The sequence below is a fragment of the Penaeus japonicus genome, unplaced genomic scaffold (genome assembly GCF_977035675.1).
Source record: "Penaeus japonicus unplaced genomic scaffold, GWHDUDI00000001_assembly GWHDUDI00000011, whole genome shotgun sequence".
NCBI lineage: Eukaryota > Metazoa > Arthropoda > Malacostraca > Decapoda > Penaeidae > Penaeus > Penaeus japonicus.
The window spans coordinates 22,877,229-22,897,228 of NW_028234413.1; the positions used below are offsets into that span (position 1 = coordinate 22,877,229).

General features: G+C 37.2%; 2 protein-coding genes across 9 annotated transcripts in view; one reads left to right on the forward strand and one right to left on the reverse strand.

The window, feature by feature from the left end:
- Positions 1 to 8,834, forward strand: part of LOC122247712 (E3 ubiquitin-protein ligase AMFR) — a 34,415-nt gene extending 25,581 nt beyond the window's left edge. For both annotated transcript variants that reach the window (XM_043007243.2, XM_043007244.2), the window contains 5 exons: positions 330 to 516; positions 674 to 958; positions 1,176 to 1,321; positions 3,102 to 3,290; positions 6,000 to 8,834. In XM_043007243.2, the coding sequence (XP_042863177.2) occupies positions 330 to 516; positions 674 to 958; positions 1,176 to 1,321; positions 3,102 to 3,290; positions 6,000 to 6,195 (1,003 nt within the window). In that variant the 3' untranslated portion in view covers positions 6,196 to 8,834. The remainder of the gene's footprint in view (positions 1 to 329; positions 517 to 673; positions 959 to 1,175; positions 1,322 to 3,101; positions 3,291 to 5,999) is intronic.
- Positions 8,835 to 14,696: 5,862 nt separating this feature from the next.
- The window catches only part of Nt5b (5' nucleotidase B), a 75,331-nt gene continuing 70,027 nt past the window's right edge, over positions 14,697 to 20,000 (reverse strand). For all 7 annotated transcript variants that reach the window (XM_043007246.2, XM_086541742.1, XM_086541743.1 and 4 more), the window contains 6 exons: positions 19,365 to 19,536; positions 19,029 to 19,251; positions 18,772 to 18,919; positions 18,538 to 18,627; positions 17,643 to 17,771; positions 14,697 to 17,116 (listed from right to left, as the gene is read on the reverse strand). In XM_043007246.2, the coding sequence (XP_042863180.1) occupies positions 17,003 to 17,116; positions 17,643 to 17,771; positions 18,538 to 18,627; positions 18,772 to 18,919; positions 19,029 to 19,251; positions 19,365 to 19,536 (876 nt within the window). In that variant the 3' untranslated portion in view covers positions 14,697 to 17,002. The remainder of the gene's footprint in view (positions 17,117 to 17,642; positions 17,772 to 18,537; positions 18,628 to 18,771; positions 18,920 to 19,028; positions 19,252 to 19,364; positions 19,537 to 20,000) is intronic.

The following is a 20,000-nucleotide window of genomic DNA, read 5'->3' on the forward strand; positions in this document are numbered from 1 at the left end:
ATGCTTGTACCCACACTTGCACATTCACCTTCACACCCATGGTCCCATACATCCATGCTCCAACACACCCACACATGCACCCATACATTCACCCATATACTTACCCCCATACCCACCCTTGCACCCACGTAGGCATCCATGTATGTGCCCACACATGCACCCTCATGCCTACTCATATATCCACCCATATGTACCCCCACATGCAGCCCTCCCACACAACACACTCACCTATGCATTGAGACAGTGATTTTAAAGGATATTGATAGATCAATAGTTTTCAATGCCATGAGAAGCTAAATGATAATGACACCATACTGTAAATTCAACAGGTACCCAGAAATTTCTGGCATGGACATTCTGTCTGAGGAGAGCACATGTGCCATATGCTGGGAGCATCTGGAAACGGGCAGAAGACTACCTTGCACGCACCTTTTCCATGCCTCTTGCCTGTTGGCATGGCTGCATCAAGACCTTTCATGTCCAACATGCAGACATAAGCTGCACAAACCAGAACAGGTCAGCTTGGTGTGATTACACCCCATCCTGTTTTAGATGGTTGATGACTATAAAGTTAGCCATATATTATGTTAGTGGATTTGCTAATAAGTATACAGTTTATACCTTGTCCTTGTTCTGTGTTACTTACAGTCTTTTGATTATATGCTCTCTAAAGAATGAAGTTGCTTCCCTCTCTGGAACTCTTCTCAATGGGCTGTTACCTGCTGGAGAGGAGAACGACCTTCGGGATGACAATGGCGTAGGAGAGGTACCTCATGGGGCCGGAGGTGCATTCCCTTCTCCTGCTGCTCCTGAGGGCTCTCCAGGTACTCCAGGCTGGCGGTATGTGTCCTGGCTTCCAAGCTTTAGTGTAGAGCAGAGCCACACGCAATTACCACGCCATCACCAGCCTAACTCCCAGCCTGCGTCTACATCTCAGCTTGACAATCTTGCCAGACAGGTAAGAGAGGGTTTCTCAGATCTTACTTTTTAGATATTATAATCATGATAGGTAAATGGATTCTATTTCAATACCAGTTTGTAAAGGTTGAGAACTTTGGTAGGTCCTAAAAATAATTGTACAATATTTAATTTAAAATGTCACCTTATATTATGTAATAAATGTAGATGAAAATCTGGACGAGTTGATATCCTTTATGATAACTTAATCTTTGCAGGTTCAACAAATGTTCCCAGATGTGTCATATTCAGATATATTAGAAGATCTTCAGCATACACACAGCCTTGAGGTGACAATTGACAACATTCTAGAGCAGCGTTTAGTCAACCCTCCGCCGATGTTTGCGTCACATGATGGTCCTAGGTATGTAAAGTAATGAAGAAAGCCATGGCTTCACTAGCTTTACCAGGAATCAGACAAAGGTCTAGGATTATCCCCCTTCTTACTAGATCAAAGCCCACTATCTGGGGAACTGAGGGAGGAAGAACTTGAGTGCTTTGTTGCTCAGACTTGCATTGTCTGATAGTGCAATATTGCCTATGCAATATTGCATCGGGAACGTCACACTGGTGCGTCGCCCCGTCATCAGGCATTTAGCCGTGTCACACGGGTGTGACGCACTGTCATCAAAGGGTTAAGAGCAGGACACTATACCACATGTCCAAGTAATGACCTTGACTCTTAACCCATTTGCGCTGGTTGACTTGCTATCACGTTCAGTGGTTTTTGGGTCAGACACCGGCGATGAGATATTTAGTCAAGGCCGGTGCGCCGGGTGATTGGGCATACAGCACTCGCCCGCGGCTAGTGTGGCCAAGAATCCCGAGGCGTTAGGCTTATGCATTCGAATATCCCGGCATTTCGACCACTTAGAGCCAAAATAGCACCGTCGTCAATGGGTTAATAAACTTCCTCCAGAACATTGATGATTTCACATGTAACCTCCCTCAACTGCCCTGACCAAGTCATTCACCTGGTGTACTTCCAAGTCATTTACCACCAGTAGAACCCTAAAACTATAACTAAGGTTCAGGTTATTTGATGATGTGAAGAGGGGGAGATGAGAAGCCCCACACCCATTAACCCATTCGCGCCGGTTGACGTGCTGACACGTGGTCGAAAAAAGCCCCGGACCCGGGTGACGTCCTGGCACGTGCTACATTTTCGGCCCGCGCGCCGGGAGGCCAGTAGCGACGTGCTGAAACGTCCGCATTAGAATGATAGATTATTCTTAGTACAATTCGATTTTCATACTTGATTTGTCTTAGCTACTTTAGTTTATCCTTCTAAATAGTAGAAAATGGGATATAACGTAATATGAATGACGTCTCAGGTACATACGTAATCTTGATTACGGCATGGTGATTTCTGTTTCTGATTTGTTGAATATGATGATCTGAGTCGAAAGACTATCGTAAAATCAATTGTAATTGGCCGAGGAATAAAAAAAAAAAAAAAAAAAAATTATATAACATCTTTTTGTTGCCCCACTAAAAGAAAATGACACTTGAAAAAACATTGCTGTTACTTGCATTCACTTGTATGCACATGTATGGTTGTTCATATTCTCTTTCTTTTCGTTTAGGAAGAAAAAATAAATTGAAAAAAAAACTATGTTTGTTACCTCACTAGAAGAATGCTTCCACTTCCCATTGGTATTACAACATAGGAGTAAAGAATATGGAAAAAGTTCAATAGAATAACACTAAAAAAACAGTGCTATAACATCTTTTTCGACTGATATACATTCTCTGAACATAGCACTACTTTCTACACATGATTACACTTTAGACGAAATCACGCAAACCATAAGGATAGGGTGGGTGAAAAACGCTCTGCGAGCGTCAGAGCGACCGCGCGCAGCGGGAAAACACCCCGGCACGAACGGTTGCGGGCTTGAAATCTTCCCGGCGTTATCGGGAGTAGGCGAAATTCCGCCCCGGCGTGAATGGGTTAATGTGACCCTCCACCCCTCTTTTGAGAAGATGAGTGCTCCATTGTGACCTTGTACCCTTTGAGAATGGTCAGGAAATGGGTACTGTATACTCAGTGCTGGGAACTTTTATCTGAAATCACTAACACTGCTTAGTCTGAATGGCAAAATCTGTGAAGTTGGTATACAATATATAAAATACTCTTTCAGCCCGATGTTCGAAGTGCAAAAAGAGGATGAAAAGAGCCATAATCTGTTGAGTGAGCAAGAAGATGCAAAGGAGGAAGAGGAAGATTTTGTGGATGCCTCTCCTACTCCATCACGGCCCCTGAGCCTGCCAGTGCCCTTTGAGATGGATGCAGCCACCACTGAGGATCCAAGTGACACGGAGTCTGAAGGGTAAAGTAGAAAATACTTTTGTAACAATATGGGATTCTTTTTTTTGATGGAATATTAGTTTGATTTATGAGATGGAGAGAGAAAACATTATGATAAAACTACATTTGACTGATTAACCCAATGCCAAGGGGCTCGGCGAGAGCTGACAACCCTTTACTGCGGGCCTGAGTAATATCGCCTGAGTCGTGACGCTGGGTACAGTGACGTGACACACACAGTCTACTGGACAAAATATAAGCCTGACTTATTATGTTTTTAATTGCGTGTGTAATTTTTTTTGTTTTTTTCTGTAATGCGTGATTTGAATGAAAGATGATATTGAGTTGACTTTGTGAGGCACAATACAAGCTTTATCGATGTTATAATGCTTCTAACTCTGAGTCCAGAGTTTATACTCTACTTATGTTTAATCTTGTACTATGTGAAATATCATGAGCTAAGCTAAAGCCTTTTCTTTGACAAATACTACTTCTACTGATGTTATAAGTTAATAATCTTTCTGTAGCATACTCTTTTGCTTAAAAACATTGCTGCCAAGGTATCATGAGTGGAAATATATATATGTACAAGAAAAATAAATTTATGTATGTAAAAAAAAAAAATGAATACAAAACATAGATATAATAAAAATAAAACATACACACATACATATGAAAAAAATGAACATAAAAAAAAGGCATATATACAGGAAAAGAAGGGGAGAGGTTCAGTGAGAGAGAAAGTCAGGCTGCAGATTGCCAGGCCTCAAAGCACAATCTGACTAGACAACCCTGAACACCTGCTGCAGGTAGCCTTCAGAAAATCCCTGGCAGAGCACCAGCGGCAGCGAAGATGCTTGCCGTCTGGAACGGACTCAATAGAGTGCCCCCGCTGTTGAAGTCAGGATTGGACCTACTCATGTGGATGACGTGTGGCCTCTCTGCTTCTTGAGTGATCACTCCTTGTGACACTGATCATTAGCATCGCCAACTCCATGCGGAACTCCTTCTGTGGCTTCTTACCCTCCATGGTATGATACACGGCGAAAGAGTTCACAAGGGAAAAGTCAAAGAGGAAGAAGATCTGATACCACACCCTCGACTTTCGAGGGGTGGAATATGAGGCGGAGAATTGGTCCCCAATGTCAACGCTCTTCATGCTGACATTGTAGTTGGCAACAATGCGGGGCTTCCCTCCCATCTCGACCTGAGCAATGTGGACGGTGGAGAGCATCGTAACAATGTTACAGTCACTCCACTGTAGAGCTAGCAACCCTGTGGCGCTGCTCCTATAGTCCACATCGCCCCTCCTTTTCAGGGTGAGGTCATGGGGCATCCACTTCCGTGTTACCTTCACTGTCCCCACCGCATTTGTCCGTCGGGACTGGACTATATGGAAAAGAGATGGGGAAATGTACCAATTGTCTACAAAGACAGTTTACCCTTTCCTCATGCTACCACTAAATTCCAGTAAATCCAGTACTGCCTTCATCGAGGCTGGCACAGTGCTCTTATCCTGGCCTGTGTAAATCCGGAAACACAAAGTGTATCTGCTGGACGGGCCAGTACTGGCCGACAATTTGTACACCTTCAAACCAAACCTAGCCCGCTTGTTTTTATTGAAGGTGACAAAACTCAGTCTCCCGTGGAACTTCCACAAAGACTCGTCTATGGCGATGTCTTCCTTGGAGACCAAGATCTCAACAAAGGCTGTGTTGGGGATGTCTATAACCAGTCAGAGTTACCACAGATAGTCCTTGGGAACCTTTTCCCCATCCCCCAGATGCGCAAAATGAAGGTGGGTAGTGAGGTGGTCAAACTGATCCCGGGACATCGTCTGTGGAAATAGCTCAACACAAACGATTGGGTGATGGGACCAGAAATAACTGTAATAAATTTTAAACCCCCCTATTGGTCATGCGGATGATGTGTTGAAGGAGGCCTGCTGGTTGCATCCAGGTCTACCTTGACCCCAGGAGAACCAGCAAACTCAAACTTTTTCGGGACGTTATCCTTCTTTCACCAAATGAAATTACGGGGATCATCGACCTCCTTTTATACCCGAGGTTTTCCCAAATTTCCCACCAGGTGACTGATAGGAATGTCATATTGAACAACGTGGAAGAAGTAGGCCAATGAGGTCAATGGAATGACATTATATCCTGTGACATTGGTCATACGTGGTTTTATGAAATGGTGACGCGTGATTCATATGACAGAACATCATCATGATGTCATATACGGTGATGGGAAATGCATGTAATTTCAGGTAAAATCTCTGCTTTTACCTGTTTATTTTACCTGCTGCCCACTGTTGCAAAGGCGGCGCATGGCAAAGGCAGAAATGTAAATCGTGTGTAAACATATAATGTCAATAAATAATTATGTAAAAAATCATAAAATCACCTTATTTTGATTATTTCTTGCCTTAGAACACTCCCGCATATCACTTGCCATCCACTGGTACATTTTCAGAAATGTCACATGTGTGACACCTGGCATAAATTTTTTGGGGGGATGTCACAGTGGTGTGACACCCCTTCATTACACACTTTTTGCTGTGTCACACGTGTGACACCCTGTTGTCATTGGGTTAAGATGTATACTCATTTGGCAGCTATATTTGATCAATCCTTGTCATCATTATAGGATAATGGTTTAGAATCTTGTTTATTTACATAGACTTATACATATTCACTTCCCAGTCCATGTATAAATTTTTTTTCCACAGAAGTGGCATTGGTGTTGGAATCTCCGGGGCCGGTGGGCGATTCAGCAAGTCACCCCAAGAGCGAGAGCAGATGCTGGCTCAGCGCAAAACTGAGTTGCTGTCACAGGCCCGTCGTCGTTTTGTGGCCAAGCCAAATGTGACGGTTAATGGTATGGAGAACGCACAAATAGACTGTGATAGCATAGCAGACTCCTGAGTGAAGCAGATACTATGCGTTATAGTGTGGATCTGTAAGGAACTTGTCATAATATACTTTGTTTGGAAATGACATTTTGGCAGAGTTGCACAAATGTTGTTGCTGATGATTATATAGTTTGAATTGGAAGTAAACAGACGTTGACTACTGTTTACTAAACTGGTCCATCCTGTATTTTAGATAAATGGAGGATTAGTTTTGAACTTTTTTCGATGACTTCATGTTGTTCTCAAATAATACAAAAGGCTTATGAGTTTCCCTTTGAGCTTCATACCATATTCATATGCTGTTTTGTCTGCTATAGAAAATGTCATTTGCAAATACCTTTTGTTTAGGATTATCATGAGCGATGCATAAAATATGCCAGATGTAGCACAGATGAAGTATCATGAGCAGCATAGTTGACATCAAAGTATGATGTAGATTTTGGATAATGATTTAGACTATTGTAGCATCTGCTGGAATATGCTCTTACCAGTAGTTTCTAGATTCAGAGTGATAGGTACCGGTCAAGTTAGTTGCATATTTTTCAGGTATTTTTTCTTGACAAATTTTGCTATAACATGGTTCCTTTAGATAGATAAGAAGCTGTAAACTGACCCTATCATCTTTTGATATGTAAATCCTTGTCAATATGCATTTTTTTAAAACATTTTCTATGAAAGTGTTTGAATAACTAAAACCAGGAAATGGTTACTTTTTTCATGAGTTTCCTACCTTTTGTTATTATTTGATTGATTGGAGAACCAATTACTACTAGGACTGTTCTTGCTTGATTATGTTATTTCAATAGTGATTCTGATCAAGAATAAGAAATCTTATGTTTTGTTGGTATTATTGCCTTTGCTTATTGATTCCTTTGTCATATTGAAATACTTTGTAAAAGGGATAAGAGTTATGTGGCAACCTTAACTCCAGGAAGATATATTGATTTTGAATAAATGCCCATAATTAACTTTTAGAGTGAAATTGAGTGTTTTCACAAAACAACGTAGAGGAATAAAGTGTATTTGACATTTATGTGTACAACATAGATTGTAGATTCTCAAGGTATCACAATTGATATGGTATGAATCTGAAAGTAAGAGCTCGTGAATATTTATGTCAGAGTTTATAGAAGAGTAAATTTTTCATGTGGTTTTTGGCAAGATTTTTTTTTTCACCGACCACGAAGCTAATTACTCGAGCTGGCTATTGAGCAAGGACTTTTTGATGTTGTGTAAGTGGAACTATGCTCAAATTTACTTATTCAGAGACCTCAAGCCTCTGGCCTACCCTGTTCCTGATGCTTGTCTCATATGACCCACGAAGAACTGCACAAATATGAAACTAGATCCAGCCATATATTGCCAGGTACAGGACCGGTACCTCTCGTTGATGTACATTAAGCTCTGTTATTTTGAGCTGTGTGTGCATCTGAATCAGTGTAATCCAATTCTGGAATCAAAATAGTTGTGCTGACTATCTCGTCTTCATTGTAGAAGAAGAGATAAAGTGTTGATTTGCTGTATAATCATGACATCGAATTCTTCTTGCCAATTTTGCTAAGAGGAAAGATTATCTTTCTGGGCTAGCAGACATTAATGCTTACTAGGGAGACAGTGACTAATCATGTATTGATTATTTTTTCAATGTTCCTTTGCCATCTTTCATTAGGTATGACCATTCCATTAAAGTGAGGAAATAGATTATTGATCACTGATGTCATGTTATTGCATGTTGTCAGTTATAGAGGAGTTTTAGATATGTGATAGAGAACTTGTGTCTTATAGTGCAGAAAAAGCTTCATTTGCTACATGTTGAACACTGAGCATGTTGGAACTGGATGGCTTTTCTATTTATGAAGCACCTTTAAAACTTATTTATCACAGTGATCGGTGATCCACATAAATGATATACGCTTAAACTTCTTGAAATCAGATGTGGCTTTCTTTCAGTTCTTCTTGCATCATCAGTTAAGCTAATTGCAGAATATTTAGAAAGCTACTTGTTCATTTGTGAAACTGTCTCTTACACATCTACTGTGGATGCATTTCACTTGTGCCATTGACTCTGTGGCTGTTGGATAAGAGAGTTTCTAAGAAGAGCTTGCTATTATTCCTTTGTTTCATGTTTTTAATGTGCCTGATGCATGATGAGGATACAATGAGAATGTTCTATCTATTGGTATTCGGGTTTCCTTACAGATATCTTGAAATTATTTTTGTATTATTTACTAACTCTGAAGCAAAAGCTTTAATTACATTTTGCAGTGTGATTTGTATCAGGTGTTAAGGTTACTATGTTATGAATAATATTTGTGAAGAAGTAATTCATATTTCCTGTTCTTTTATCTCAGATTTAGTAAACATATAATGTAGAAAAGGAAATTGTAAATATAGCTGGTTATGGTTTTAATTCAGACTTGTAAGGATTTATTTCACAAACATTCTTTAGAAACTTGTAACAAAATGTAGATATAATGTACTTTTCATCAATGCTACAGATATGTTGTATTTAGACCATGAATGATAAAGGAGAAACATTTGTTATCTAAATATGCTTTGCAAAGGTATTACACCTGTTAAATTTGTCTGTCATAATAAAGCAGGATGTATATGTTTTGTACAAGTGGATCTTACATACTTTTTCATAGTTTTGAGAATTGTATTATTTCCATTACCTAATGTCAGGAGAGGAAATCATTAACTTTGATTACTTGCATTACTGCTCAAAGGATTTTGTTATTTGTAGTAATATTTTTAAGAGCTTCAACATTATATTTTCATATCCATATGCATCTATAAGTTTCTCAAATGTTTGATAGAGAATTAGTTTATTTGCATAGATGATTTACTTCTGAATGCCAAATATTGACTTAATCTCTTTTCTTATCTAGTCAAAATCCTATCCTTGAAAATAAATTACTGTGTCCAGTTCATGGTGACCCATAGAAAGAAAGTATAAATGTCCAGAAAAAACAAAGTTACCTAAAAGTGTATGCTTAGCAATTTTTGAACCGCCTGTTTCAGATGAAAGCCTCCCAAGGATGGACACCATATTTACTTTTTTTTTTCCCCAGAATGCTGTTGACTCAGCCCCATAAATTGTCTCTGATTCTCTGTATCGGAATTGCTCAAAAGTTAAATAAAGTACCAACGTATTAAATAAAACAAAATTTTATACTATTAGGCAGAAATTATGCATATGATATATATTATATGAAAACATATGTTAGTAGGTTACTTGGCTAATTGCAGACTCTGATGTCATGTTTTTTTATTTTATTCATTATGATATGAAAGAATCACCTGGGTAAAGGAGCCTTTTTAATGCATCCACTTGGAAATACAAGTGTAGAATCTAAATTTCTGTATTATGTGAAAACTTTGAATCCTAAAATATTTTCTGAGCAGTATCACGCACTGCTGAAATCCAATTTACATTTTATACATGCTTCCTGATGATTTTGTTTGTTAAACTAGTACACTCAACATATTTATGGTGCAATGTTCAGGAAGAGCTCAACTTAAACCAGGCTGTTTTTGCTAATTTTTAGCTTACAAGCATGGAAATATATTACATCTATATTACATAATGCATTGGCCTTAATTGATTAGGATGTTCAGTACATTTGCATAGTCATTTCAGTGGGTAACATTTAGTTGGCATTTTTCATTATTTTCCCAAATAGAGTTGTAAATTATGAGTGAAAAGAAACTAATAGAATAATGTTAGTTTTGAGATGAAACATTTGTCATACATTTCTGTCTAAAAGGATTGGTGTCTAATATGCTGTAGCACTTAGTGAAATACTTGTTTTGAGAAACGTTGCACAATCATGCAACCCATGCTGGAACAAGAACAGAAAAGGCAACCTTTCCAGCTACTAAACCCTCCTGACGTTTATATATCCTCCTCCCCTCCCCTCCCGTCCCTGTATTCCCATGGCCACACTCCCTCTTGCTGATTATCTCTGATTTTAAAACCTGCAGAAACAAAAATAACAGGCAATTGGGAAGGTATGGCATACTTTGACACCAGTCCTTTGAGGCAGATTTTTTTTTTTCCATTCTTCAAATATCTTTGTCTCTTTTGGACTGATGTCAAACATGCTAGCTGAAAACTAGGTACAAGGAGAAAAAATTGAAATGCCCAAACTCTAGAAATGTTAAGTTGCCTGTCTAACACATGATAAACAAGTTTTACCTGGGATGAAAAATTTCATAGAATACTGTTGGTGTCTCATATTAACCCATTGGTCGTGGTTTTAATAAAATAGGTATACAGTCATGTGGCGGGTTTATTCCTCAACATCAAAGTGTTCATTCACTTGGAGGAAGGTCAGGAGTTGGCTGGTGACTGAATTTTCCCAACTATGGAGCTAGAATTCAAAATGTCTAACAGATAGTACAGCATTGCCACTTTTATGCCCTACACTGTTTTATTATTCTTCACTGACTGTCTCATATTGTGGAAATATTACCTAGGTGAGCACACAATTATTCTCTTCTAGCTTGTTTTAATGGGATGTTGAGAAAACACTGTCCATGGTTTGTGGCACATCCCTAAAGGATCTCTGGGGGTATTAAATCAATATATCTCTGGAAAGCTGTCATTGGACATAAGCCAAAAGGAATTGGATCTTCCATCCATACTGGGATTTTTACCGGTCCCAACGTGTGTCTTTGACACAGAGCATGGCAGAACAGTGTTTATGGCCCTTTTATTGCACTTTCTTATTAAAATCTCCTACCCTACATATGAGGGAAAACTCATCCATTAACCCATTCACGCCGGGGCGGAATTTCGCCTACTCCCGATAACGCCGGGAAGATTTCAAGCGCGCAACCGTTCGTGCCGGGGTGTTTTCCCGCTGCGCGCGGTCGCTCTGACGCTCGCAGAGCGTTTTCACCACTATCCTTATGGTTTGCGTGATTGCGTCTAAGTGTAGTCATGTGTAGAAAGTAGTGCTATGTTCAGAGGATGTATATCAGTCGAAAAAGATGTTACAGCACTGTTTTTTTAGTGTTAATGCGGACGTTTCAGCACGTCGCTACTGGCCTCCCGGCGCGCGGGCCGAAAATGTAGCACGTGCCAGGACGTCACCCGGGTCCGGGGCTTTTTTCGACCACGTGTCAGCACGTCAACCGGCGCGAATGGGTTAAGAGGTGTCATTGTACAATGTGTTATTTGGCTGAAAATGTAATATTCATCAAATCCAGACATTCCAGGACAGAGAAGATGTAACCATACATAAATCATATTTCAGCTGGTTAATGCCAGTTATGCATACAAGATCATGTGGTCCTTCCACATCTAGCAAAATACTATATATCTTTTGTCACACGAAATTGCCATAATTCCCTTCCAAAGCAAGTTCATCCCATAAACTAGGGTAAAGCATGCCATCCCTTTGAGTTAAATGCTGATGACCGGATGAGAGGCTTAGAACAGAGCTGAATTCAAGTTATCACTGGATTTCAATGCTCATATCTCGAATATTGCACTTGTGAGTCGAAGGTTGAACAAATTCCTGCAGAACACTATATCACAATAAGTCGCACAATACTGCAGGTCACAATAATAGCAGCTATGTACAAGATCACAATAAATTGTCAGTTTCACTTATACCACAAAACCTACCATCAAATGGATAGAAACTGAATTTTTAAACTTATGCAAAAGGACATGTATTTAATAACTCCCTAGAAAAATGTGCCTGTAAAAGAAAGTTGAAACGGTCTGCTGGTGTAAGACAATCTTGTAAAATGTTCACAAGTAGAAACTCCTGTGAAGATTGTTTTGAGAAATCTGAGATAGCCTGTGAGAGAGGCAGTGGGAGGGGAGGGGAAGGCTAGGTGTGAGAGTTTGGGGTAGTTCAGTTGGAAGTTTTCCTTTCAGCTCTCATTCCAGTGTGGGTTTGCAAGGTTGTGTAGCTTGTCTTAACATGGAAGCACCATTTATGCATTTTCACCAACCACTACATCATAAGCACCAGTCTGAAAGAGACAAAATATATTGTCTCATACTCAGTGTCATAAAACACTTAATCTACCAAGTGAAATAGTGGAGATAATTATTATTTTTTGATTAAGGTATTGCAGGTAAGTGTATCTTTTGATTTTTTTTTTCCAATAATTTATAGATTATATATTGTCGAAATGGACATATCTTTATTTGATAAGGTGTTGGGAGGACCTTTGTTGTTGCCGCATGAGAAAACTGATAGAAGAAACTGGTACCTGAATTGTATAACATGCAGGAATAAGGAATGTAGTAAACATTTGTATAGGTAAGTGTATTGCTAGCCATAAAATATTGCGCACATGATAAATCCATTGCTATTACTTCTGATAGGATTTAGTTGTCACTGCTAATCCTAATGAGCCTTTTTTTGGGAATAAATGTTTTTGGTGACTGAACAGATAGTATAGTCTCTACTGTAGAGATATTGTAGCTTTAAAGGCTTGGTTTCAAATTTCAATTTTTGAATTGATCTATAAGTCACATTTTATTATAGTATGAAATACTTTTTCTCCAAACATATTTTTTAAAATTAAGAAATCAAAGGTCTTTGTAGCATAACTTTATGTATGGTAATTCACTTTGTTTGGTGTTTTAACACATGTATATGTGCAGTATATATTTGATGATGGTATTTTGTTGTTTCCAGTGAATCATCAAAAGAATGAAAAAATAGAGAATTTCCTAATCATGGCATTGTTTTGTAACATGACAATGTTCGTATAAAAATAAGTTGATATGTACTCCATTTGTGATTAAACTTTTCTGTAAATAAATCTTGTGTTTATATTTTTTGAGTGATTCTCCATAATGCTATTGTTTGTTAACCCTCTCTGGACGGGTGGTACAGTATTGTACCGCGCATTCAAAAGCCCATTGGCCGGGCGGCACAGTATTGTGCCAGCCATTCAATTGATTTAGGCCTAATAATTCGAACGCCCCGGCATTGTGACATTCAAGGCTAGAATACCCCCGTCGTGGATGGGTTAATTTTCAAAGAAAGTGACTGATTATCTTTTGATTATAAAATAAATATATAGGGGACCATCTGACTTTCTTTTTATTTATTTATTTATTTATTTTTGGAGGGGGGGGAGGTATGATTTCTGACTCTTACCTCAAAGAGTGAAAATGAGGGTGTTTTGTGGACATTACTTAGGATGTAATATTTTATTCAGGAAGATTCAGAAAGTCTATGGTCATGGTTTGTCAATTCCACTTTTCTAAAATGTTGAATCTATACTTGTGTTATTGCTCTCCAACAATATAGTTTCATGAAAATAGATATATATTTTTTCATCATTCAAACTTTTACAAGAAATATGTGACAATTGAAAAGAATGAAGTGCAGCACAAATCATGATCATGAGGAAGACCCATTAGAAAAAAGAGTAATTTAAAACATTCTACTGGAAGTAGAAATATATTTTTTTCATTTGTCATCTAGATTGAATTTTTCATTTTTCAGTGAAAATTTATACAATTTACTGCAGTAGACTTAAACATTCATATTGTATATTTAGTAAAGTCAGACTTTATTCTTACCAGATGGAGAGTTTACTGCTCAATTTTTCTTTTATTTTATCTATCAAGTTTTGACTCCCAGCAAATAAAAAATTGATTTTTTTGTGGTGGAGGGTGTTTTCCATCATTTGCTTAGATTGCAGTTTGTGACCAAAAAAGATAGGAATATTTAGTCTCACTTAATTAAAAAACAGGATGGTTGTGATGTGATATTCCTACTTTCAGTTTTTGGTCATCAATTTATGATAAAGCAAAAAAAAAAAAAAAAAAAAAAAAATTTTTGGCAAGAGTAAAAGCAAGTATTTTATTAACCATATTTTTTACTATTATGCAAAAAATATACCAAAATAAAAGATTGGAATGTCCTAACCATTGTTTTCCTGAATGTAATAAAACTAATTCTATATACATTGGTTTAACATTACAGCCAGTGAAAGGTTAGGGAGGAAAAGTCTTACAGTTCACATTTGGGTACCCCAGAAATAGGCCTTAAAAATGTGCAGCATTGATATTAAAATGATGACAATGTTCAAAATATAATCAGTTTTTTGAAGCCACTTCACATTTATTGCTTTCCCTTAAAAGGAGAGATCAATATATTGTCCCTGGGTATGTGCTAGCTCAATTTTCAATTTATATGAACTGAGGAAAAGAAAAGGTATTAAATTTTGTTTTTCATTTTCCTGTCACCTCTTTAAAAGAAAGAACCACAAAAACTTAGTTTTGAAAAATGTGTAATTAATGCTAATCCAAATAAAAAACTGAAAAAATTATAATATATATGATTCAACTTTATCCTCACATCTAGAGGAAAAAGAAACAAAAGGCATTCTTGAGGTTATGATGTAGAAAATGATTACATATGTAAGTTTCTAAAATTTGTGCTTACGGTTATTTTTAAATCAGATGGTTTTCTCAACTGCTGGTTGGATATCTACTAGGAATGATGGCTTAAGGATATAAAACAGGACTTAATATGTATTTTTATTTCATGCAGCATTCATATATGTGAGAAAAATTATTTTAATTCCTGGTCCACTATATTACAATTTAAATAAAAAATCACTATAATACAAAATAAACTGTATACTTATCAGCAAATCATGAACACATGAATACCTAAAAGTACTAAATTGCTAAAGTAAAACTATACAAATCCATGTTTAATTCACTTTGCATAGATTTATGATTTTGGGGACAGTTTTTCCTTTGAAATTTTCCAATCTGAAAGAAAATGGGGAGCTGTCTGGTTATGTTCATTATCTTAATATTAAAAGAACCTGCAATGTCTGCCTTGTGTTCACTTAATGTACTGTCAAATGTTATTTTTCTTCTTAATTAAAAAGAAACAGAAGAATAAAAAGGGTTGAAACTCTGCATCACAAGGATAGCAATTAATCTGCATTCTGCCATATGTTTTTCCTACATTTAAAAATCACCCGATAAACTGCAGTGATACCCAGATTGCACTGCCATTGCAATATACAAAAACTGTAATACTAACTTTATTATAAACCCTATATTTTTGCTTCAGATAATCAAAGAAATATCCACTGTGAAAGCAAAGTATTGCAATGTATGCATTTAAATAACACGAGGTTGATTTACATATGAAATCTATTAAATGCTAAACATCCACATATCAAAGTATAAAAGAAGTTTCTCTTGGTGCAAGGATTGTTTTGGGTTGAGCTAGGCATAATGATTTTCCATTTACTACTACATACTTTCCATCACAGAAGTTTCAAGGCAGTGTTATAGGAGATGTCAATTATAGTATGGGAGAGTGTGAATAAAAATGCAACATTTACCAAAAATACTGTAACAAATTTCACCCACATGTGAACACATGCAAGAGCCTACACAAAAATACTCCTGTCTAATTCATAATTACACACACAACTACATGAATTCCAACTTCTTTGTCATTTGGCTTCATAAATTTTCAAGAAACTGATTAAAGGATGATGCATTGTCATGTGTTTTGAGAATGTCAAATATAGAGCAACATGTTTAAAAATGTTAATTAAGAATAATTAACACCTGTCAGCACATTTACAGAGAAAGAAAGGAAGAGAAAAGAGGCATGAAAAAAGTGTATTGTTATCTAGCACAACAATACTGGAATGCATAAGCAGACCATACGGTTTCTTGATAAAATGTGCAATAAAACATCTGAAATATATACAAACTTAGTAAACTTTCTATACGATAAACCTTACACTCTGTACAGTATGCACTTTATGTATCTAAATTAAAACTGATTTGTAAATAGATTCAGCTATTGTTTCATAACTGCCCAATATGCCATATGGGATATTTTCTCTACGTCTATGCCTCTAAGGCGATGTTATTAGCTAAAATGTTGACTTTCCTGATCCTATTCTGAAAACATGCACAGCCTATTTCCTTAATAGATCTATCCTACTTGATTGAACACCATATAATGAGGATATCTGTCACGTTTATGCATGGAAAATGACCATATATGATCATGTATGCACCACAAAAATGCGCCCTTCTTGTGAGTAGCAAAAGGTGCATTAGATATCCCTCCTCTTTGCCACTTTCACACTGGATTTAAATATAAAATGTTACAAGAACTAAACTTATTGCTAGTCTGGATTGTAGGTCAATCTCGTGTTCTGAAGAATCTGAACTCTTGATGCAATCAGTTAGTGAAGGCAAGAAATCCTAAATTTAACTATATGCTAAAAGGCATGTATAGATATTATCTATGATTACTATGTATTATCACTTCAGTAATTCAAAAAGTGTTCATGCACAATAAAACTTCTTAAAATATCAACATTTCTTGATGAATGGCATATGTGCATAAATAATTATTTTTGACAAAGCACCTTCCCTAAAAATACAAAAAATGACAATAGTTTTTAAAATTTTCTCATTCCCATTAAAAATTTCATGTGTTCATTCTGGGAACTGCAAAAAGTCACCCACAGCCCATCATAAGAAAGTTAAAATATACAAAAGAAAAACTCATAAAAGTATCAATATCCAAATTCCCTTGGCATTAAACTATCCTCATCTACAGGACAACACATTTCCATATAGAAAACTCACTAATCCTGATAAACAGAAAGTGATTTCTTCATAAAAAAAAAAAGACAAATAGCTAAAAGTCCTTTTTTTCCAATTTTCTAAAACCCATTTCTGTAAACAAAGTAACAAAACCCACTGGCAAATTTATTAAAGCCAGTCCCCTATAGAAGAAATCCTAAGACCAACAAAATATTTACTGAATTATAGAATATATTCATGAAGATTTGTCACTTTCTTCCTCCGAGTCGTCTTCATCGTGGTAATGAGTGACACGTTTGGGAGTTTCTGCGCGTGCATGAGGAACCAGCGACTGGGCTCTCTCTAGGATCTAAAAAGAGAGAAGAAGTGCAACATATGAATAAGTTAACTCTTCTGATAAGAACGCTAATGAAGAAATATATAAGAAGTAATAAAAATAAAATAGTTGATACTCTGTCTATCCTATCAAACATAAATTATTCTTTTGGTTATTAACCCACTGGCTGCAGTTTTAATAAAATATGTATACAGTCATGTGGTGGGTTTATGTTGTTTGGCATGGTGCCATCCGCGTTTATGACTGATGCTGCCTTGACAGCAAATCATGCCATCTGCTATCAATGGGTTAACTTCATTGCTGAAGTATCTCCACTGGAACATAAACAATGACTCTATCAGATGAACAAAATACTTGATTGGATGACATATCACTAAAGAAAGTCCATTGTATAAACAAATAATTTGGAAAGTTAAATATCTGTTTTCATGGCAATGAAGGTCAAACACCCTTGTCTATTATAATTCAACACATACAAAGATTACAATCAAGAAAACAGACAGATGATGTCTATGGTTTTGCAGGTATGCCTACGCACCTTAGGTCTCTTGGACTGGAGGTTGTCTGGGTTGTCAACCTGGACACTGGAAGCACGTGATCTTGTGGATACTGGACCATCGCCAACTTGGAAGCGTTGTTCGTGTGCTACAGTGGACTCATGGGGCATCTGTGATATAATTTTTTTTATTCTAATATGTACAATTTAACCGAAATTAAGAGATATTAACCACTCTTAGGCCCTGTTTACACAAGGAACACACAAACTCTCTACTCACTGGCTACCAAGCAATTCCATAGTCAATGAGGCACATCACCATGAAAAACAAATGTAACTTGAAATGTCCATCAAAGGCATATATGAAGGAAAATCTCAAAATGTGTTTGCTCCAGCAGTCAAAGGAAAAGCATGTTGCTGTGTGACCTTACTTATGCGTGATAGAAAACACCTCATGTGAACAGGGCCATATACTTGTACATAATTAAGGAAATAAAATAAAAATATGAGAGAAAGAAATAAAAGTGAGTTTTACCAGCCTTCCAAAAGGTCCTCCCATACATTACGAATGGAGAACATGATAACAGAAACAAATCTTCTCTAATCTATAGAAATGCCAAATAGACATAACAAAACATCCCACAAGGTATGCTTCCATGTAGAAAAAATGTATAAATCAGACTGAATAATTTCAGTGAAGATGCAATAATCCCAAAACTTGTCAATTACAGCTCTTGCATTGTGGAAACTATTCAATCTCATTTATACCTTTTTTCTACATTTGTCATGTCAAGTATACTTTCATGTTAGAGGGGATATTAAATTATATTGTATTTGTGTATATACATAAATGAGAGCATACATATGAGCTTATGAACTAGCATCAGCTGTGCTGGTCTTATTACTACAGTTGGACTGAGAGTGCAGGCCAACTTACCAACATTGCAGGTGCACGGAACATGTAGCTGAATGGGTAGTAGATCAAATTGAGTAGAGTTGATGCATATAGGTCTGCATATCTTGCAACCTAGAAATAATAGAACAGTAACCTTTAGTTATCATATCTTAACATTTAACTCGTTCTAAAAAAATGAGAGATGTCACAATTAAAAAAGAAAGAATATGAAAACTCTTCGTAAAGTTATTCAAACAAAAACAAATTATAAGTTACCTGTGTAGAGAAATGAGTCTGTCGCGAGCCTGACCGGAAGACTGAGCCAAGCATTCCGTAGCTGAGGTCCATCTCATGTGTTACCTCCTTGATTGCCCCTCTGAGCTTGCTGATGTCGGGTCGTTCATAGGTACTGGAGTCCAGATTTCTGTACGGAGAAGAGAAAGATGTATTTTGAGGAACATTTCGTTAATTACTACCATTGTCATAATCATCAAAGGCAGCTCAATCTAAGTGAGACCAAGTTCTGAACTTACTTATAAAGATCCCCAAGCATGACATCTAAGCTTTGGAGTTTTGTAAACAGTGAACATTTCTCTGTCCATACATGAAGCTCCTGTACCAGCTCTGGAACCACTAAAAATGTGCGCCATCCACGGATCTTCTTGCTCTTCAGAATGTCACCAAAAATGTGATCACCCACATACAGTACATCCTTTCCCTTGGCGCCAATAAGCTCGGTAAAAACATCACAGCTTCCTGTCAGAGAGAAACAAAGCACACGTGATGAGAGCCATTACTTTTCGACTTTAAGAAAAAACAGAAAGAGAATATAGAATGAAGCACAACCTCCAAATAAGCCAAGCTCTCACCTCCTGAATAAACCTGCCCCATTCTTAGCTTGCCAGTGTGGGTTCCCAGCCTGAGTGCTCCTGTGGTGGTGTCCACTTGCCGCATGATGGTCCCATCGCTGAAGAACACTGGCTTACAAGCATCAACACCTATGAAGTCAAAATAAGTTTTCCAGTCTCTCACATCCCCATTCTGTGTAAGAGAGTAAGTAAAGCAAAGGTTCACAATATGAAAAAAACTGGGTCTTTCTTATGTTTGTTACTTACCACAAATATTTTACTCTATGCAACTGGGTTGCATATGTCTAATCTAATTACATTTGAATTGCTTACCAAAGTCCCACTGTGTAATAATTTTGTGTGATAATGTTCTAGACCATGTTTCCAGTAAACCCAGAGAATCTCTGAAGTATAACCAAGAACACTGTCAAGGATTAAACTGAACATGAAGAAGGCCTACCAATTGTGAATTTACCTTTCACAGCAATATTTCAGACTTTGAACTAGGAAAGATCTTATCCCCATTTCTGTATGATCCTCTGTCTTGCAGAGCAGCGAATAATATCACCATCTAAAATGCTGTCAGACCTGAAAGATTTGCTTGGTATTGGCAACTCCTTATAAATACAGTAGTTATATTTACTAATGATGATAGTA